The 5,586-nt window shown below is 32.6% G+C and overlaps 1 protein-coding gene across 4 annotated transcripts; it reads left to right on the top strand.

The window, feature by feature from the left end:
* Nucleotides 1-3,690: 3,690 nt before the first annotated feature.
* LOC105118066 (probable queuine tRNA-ribosyltransferase) lies at nt 3,691-5,288 on the top strand. Of its 4 annotated transcripts, none has more exons than XM_011015931.1 (5): nt 3,691-3,821; nt 3,972-4,047; nt 4,161-4,271; nt 4,931-5,037; nt 5,134-5,288. In XM_011015931.1, the coding sequence occupies exons 2-5, from the start codon at nt 4,018-4,020 to the stop codon at nt 5,141-5,143; spliced, it is 258 nt and encodes an 85-aa protein (XP_011014233.1). In that variant the 5' UTR covers nt 3,691-3,821; nt 3,972-4,017; the 3' UTR covers nt 5,144-5,288. The 4 variants fall into 4 exon arrangements, with proteins under 4 accessions (XP_011014233.1, XP_011014234.1, XP_011014231.1 ...); XM_011015929.1 differs by having other exon boundaries at nt 3,693-3,821; nt 4,931-5,002; XM_011015930.1 differs by having other exon boundaries at nt 3,693-3,829; nt 4,931-5,002.
* Nucleotides 5,289-5,586: the final 298 nt, after the last annotated feature.

Here is a 5,586-nt window from a genome sequence, read left to right as displayed (position 1 = left end):
CCTAGCAGAAACGTAAGCAGCATGAAGATGACAAGTATAGAAATGATAGAAGAATCACAAAAGATCAAGTGTGAAGACTTGATTAACTCATCAAAGTCTTCAAGTGGGAGAATGTAAAGTCATGTATTTAGGTGACATAATTAATGGCATTTGAGTGGGAGATGAGTTGTAATCGTGGGAGATGAGTTGTAGGATGAGTGGAGGATGAGTTGGTATAATGAGTGGAGGATGAGTTGTTAAGCATATATTCCTCCTAAATTTATGACCATTATACCCTCACTCTTGCCTATAAATAGGCAATGCATTCAAGCCTATATGCACATCCAAATAGAGAGAAGAAGAAGAGAGTGAAAAGAGAGTGAAAAGAGAGTAATCCCACAAAATTGTGAGGTATTTGTGATAGAGTAAGTGAGGTGTTTTCTCCTAATAATAGAGAGATTCTTAGTTGTTCTCCTATTATTCGAGAGAGGTTGTAATTCCTACATTACTTAGTAAAATCCTTCTATACTTGTCTGTGGACGTAACCCAATTGGATGAACCACGTAAATTCTTGTGTGTTCCATTTCTTATTTTATCTTGTTTCTTATCTTTTATTTTGTCGGGTTTGTATTCCAGCACCCTAACACAAAATTCACTGTTTTGACTATATAAGCCAAAAGACCACATGAATGCGTGTTAAGAACCTATCAACATTCTAAAGTAATGGCCTGGCCTTTTCCAATAAAAATTACACCCAACGTTCTGCTTGTGCAACAAACTGCGTTTGGCGCTACGATGCTGTTTATAGATATTTGGTTAGATATTAGCTATATTTTTATTGTTGCAGGTTTCATTTGAAACTGAGGTTCAAACTTAATTTCTTGAAAGACCATCGTTTTTCGTGAGATCGTGCTCTCCTCTCTCCTTCACCAATTGTACAGATAATTAATCATTACACAAATTTCACACAACAACAGAGAGGTCTCCATTCTTAAGATCCAGAAAAATCCTGTAATTTTTCAATTTTTCATCCTTGTTCCCCTTTGTTTCCTTTTCTTACCTCTTGCCAAACGGCAATGAAACCATTGCAAATTTTTTTCAAAACAACCCTCTCGTCTCCATTGTTGTTTGCCTTTTCCTTTTATATTTTCCAGTCTCCACTATTCTATAAAATAAACAATGAAGAGTAAATAGTAAACAGTGAAGGAGAGTGAAGAACAATGAAAAACGTCTTTATTATTAATATTCAAACTTAAATGTATTTAACTGGCTTCATCTAGTAAAATAAAAATTTTAAAATTTTTTAAATATTATATTTTATTTAAAAAGCTAGTATTTAATATTATTAAATAACACTATATAATTATATTAGAAAGAAATCACACGATAACGTAACATTTGTATAATTTGATCGCAATTCTAATTTTATTCCTAATGATATTTTACGCGATGTTGTTGCACACTCAGAAAACCATGAAAACTGTAGTTATTATCGGATAAAATTGGAGATAGTTTAATGAAACAATAAAAAATATTTTATATAAAATATTATTTCTGTAGTTATTATCGGATAAAATTGGAGATAGTTTAATGAAACAATAAAAAATATTTTATATAAAATATTATTTCTGTAGTTATTATCGGATAAAATTGGAGATAGTTTAATGAAACAATAAAAAATATTTTATATAAAATATTATTTATTTCATGATATAATAATAGTAGTTAAATCTATAACATTTCAATTAAAAACTATTAATATTAATATATGTTTTTTTAGTTATTTTATAACCTTAATTTAAAAAATATTCTTAACCAAATATATTAAACTATTTTTTTTATTTAATCTTAATTTTAATTACAATTTTAATTAAAAATATATTTCAACAAATCAATCTCAATTAAAAATAATTTTTTTAAAATTATAATAATAAAAACAATCATAATACCTCTAGACTCGTTTCAAAATCATGTTCTTCTATGCAAATTAAAAGAATATCAATTCACTTCTGACAAATATAAATTCAGACGGGCAAAAACCTCTCAGGAGCGTCAAGTGGAGACCCATTTATTCCTCGGCAGAGTACACTGGCAAGGTCACATCTAAATCCATCCACATGATGTTCAATGACCCTGCATTTAGTAAAAGAGGAAGAATGAGAAATAAATCATACAGGAACAGGCACTGACAGAACAGAACAGAAAACAATATATGCATGCAACATAAACAGTCCCAGGTCCTCGAGGGTGAAGGATCGCTAAGGAATAAGGTCAACTTAATGTGTTCCCTAGACAGAAGACAAACACTACAGTTGAAGCAATAATTTCAAAACTCCTACAGAGGAAATATGTTGAAAAGGCATTTGCTTCCTTGTTGCTTTAAGTTCAACAATCATGTAAGCTTATTCCAGATTTCATCTGAATCAGCAAGAAATACCACAGGTCCTAATCTAATAACCTTAACTTTGTGAACCATATCATCTTTCAGGAAATTATCATGCGATATTATAAAAGCAAACAGGATTTGGATGGCCCAACAGAACTGAAAAAATCTGTCATGTTTTATACAAAAACTCTGATGCTCTTGTCGCTTATAGTGCTGAAATAAAGTTATTGGCCCATCTCAATAAGAGAATCAGTAGGGCCTTCAAAAAGGGAAAATACTTCAGCATATAGGAGAGAACACGGAGTCTTCTTCCAGTTTACTCCTCTTCAAACTGCACTTGAAAAAAACAATCAAAATAAGAAGCTTCAAGTTTCAGTTTTTGGAGGGAAGCAGAAGCAGATGTGATTTAGTAAACTTATCCTTTCTCCAAATTTGTAAAAGATGGAGCTCTGAACGATCCTCAAAACCCCACTTGGCCAACAAACTAGAAAACTTCAAGTTCACCCTGAATTACATAGTAAATTCTCCACAAATGCTTCATCAGCACATATTCATGGGATCTCTCGGATTCTTTTCGAACATGGAACAAATTACTAACCTCTTAGTCCTAAACTGTCTAGTTTGGGTGTCCGTTACTCTCTTTTTCCTGTTCTTGGTGTAGTGTACCATAAATAAGGAAATTTTAACCGGTGATTGAAGCATCACAAGAGGCCAAATGAGCAAAATTTATTTGGTATTGTTCAAGGTGGTTTGGATCCTGTACTAAGGTGAATTTACTTAAACTGCTCTCTTTGCTTGGTGCGTATTCTATTCTCTTCTGTTTTTTTTTTCTTTAAATATTTTGCTGCGCGTATTCTATTCTCTTCTGTTTTTTTTTTTTTTTAAATATTTTGCTGCTGGTATAACTTACCATTGTCTGTCTAACCAAATAATCAGGGATATATGTGTTAGAGGCTTGGTGGAGAGGAATTTACCTGGATATGTTCATTCATTCTTTTGTAGGATAACGTTAATTCAGCAGTTAAAGGTTATGCGGACAGAATTACTGATTTATCTATCATCATTCATTTTGGTCCTTCCTTTTTATTGCTAGCGCCCTTGAGCTTGATTGGTGTTTTGAACCATTGAATTTATTCATGGCACATGGCTTAACAAATTTCAAGCGATCCCTTTGTTGCTTGCTTTGCAGAAAAAAATAACGCAAGGAAATTAGATGAAATGTCATTTTCCAAAATCAAACTAGGTAGCTTTATATGTCAAGTTATCCATTACTACTTATTACATTATGTAGAACCATTTTACAGACGCAAGTCGTGGGTGTTAAATGTAGTTAGCTGTCACTGTCAAATCCATCAAATTCTCTAATTATAGAATACAAAGTTATTCCCTTTGAAAGCCTGCAAATGTATCATTACTTTCTGTGAGATAGAGCAGCTTATTGCTTGTTCAATCTCAGGTCTCTCGGTACTTAATGCTTGTTATTATTTTTTCACTTGTAGATGTTCTTTTTATTGTTTTATTTAACTTCAATTTATGTTCTGAGATTGTTTTATTAAAATTAACTGAGTTGTTTTATCAAAATTAACTGAGTTTGCTTCTTTGACAGCTATAAAGATTCATTTTGGCGAGTTGTTGCTCAGTGTACTGCTCTGATGCCTGAAGATAAACCACGATGTGTGATGGTAAAAACAACATTTATTATTTTAACTTGCGTTCTTTAAACTTGGTTGATTGAGGAATTGTTAGCTGCTTTGCTTTTCTAATTTGTCTTTCATTTATACTTACCTGCACTCAGGGTGTTGGTTATCCACTGGATATTGTAGTTTGCAGTGCTTTAGGTGCTGACATATATGACTCTGTTTGTCCCACTCGTACTGCTCGTTTTGGCACAGCTCTTGTACCAGAGGTGATGTTTTCTTGTTTTCTTTTTCTTAAAATATGTGAACTGAATTTCGAAAACACTATGAAGACCAAATCTTCACACTGTTCAAGATGCTGCTGCTTTGATGCGCTATAACCATACATTTCAATGGACTTGTTTTGTTATGGTTTCTGGCTTTAATCAAATAGTACTTTCTATTTTCTTTTTGTACTGGATTTTCCTGTCTTTCAGTTATTATAAACAGGTGAACCTGGGCCATTGGGTTTAAGAGGCCATTTGAATTGTGTATGCTGTATTCTATGCCTTTTGTTTTGGCAGAATCTTTGCCTAGTCTACTACGCTGAATATGTTTGAGTGATTTGTTTATCTATATTCATCCAAATTTTTCTTGTTTCTGTTTGACCCTGGTAGTGAATTATGTTTCACCTTGTCTTTTGAAACAAATGTAAATCGTATCTGTCCACTCTTCATGCTTTGGAGTCGTTTGTATCTAATAACTTGCAGCTTTATAAGCAGTGTTTGCTTCGCTAGGAAATACTTCATGTTACCACATCATGAACTTTTTATAAAATAATTACTGTGGACTTACTTTAACAGTATATTGCTGTAAATGTCCGTTCTAATCAATTGAAAAATAAACCCAGTTTTAGTTGAAGCTTCTGACATCGAAGCACTTCATGCAGGGATTGCTGAAACTTAAACACAAATCAATGGCCGAGGATACTCGTCCCATTGATCCAACATGTGCTTGCATGGTATTTGAGTCGTGGAACATTCATTGTCTTGAGCTGTTAGTCTATTAATTGGTGTTATAGTATAATCTGCATTGATCTTTTTTGTAGTGTTACACTATAATCTCTGCCTTGATCTTTGTCTTCCCCTGCAGGTTTGTATGAATTATACATGGGCATACATCCATTGTCTTGTTACAAAAGATGCTATGGGATCACAGCTTCTGTCATACCACAATTTGAATTGCATGTTGCCGTTACAAACATAAATAATAGCTTCTTTCTGTGAGTTTCGTTATATCTTGTAATTGAGACTTTTGTTCCTTCAAAATTTGTAGCTTAGCAGAAATCTACACAGTTCGATAATTGTGTTGAGAGTAGTTTTTGCACATATTGTTTACTTTCAAGAGAACAATTGTATTGCAAACTCTAATGAATACACACATCAGTGTTCCATATATATAAATAACTTGTGAAGTCTATTATAGAAAAGAAAGCTTAAGTTAAAGGATATATTTTCTAACGGTTATAAGCTTGAAAACAGAGACAACAAACACAAACAATTTTTCTTATTTTTCTTAGCCATTACATGCTTGATTGTTGGTGAT

This window comes from Populus euphratica, unplaced genomic scaffold (genome assembly GCF_000495115.2).
Source record: "Populus euphratica unplaced genomic scaffold, PopEup_1.0 scaffold1723.1, whole genome shotgun sequence".
Classification (NCBI taxonomy): Eukaryota; Viridiplantae; Streptophyta; class Magnoliopsida; order Malpighiales; family Salicaceae; genus Populus; species Populus euphratica.
Note: the sequence above shows the minus strand (reverse complement) of the source record. Positions and strands in the feature narration are given on the sequence as shown.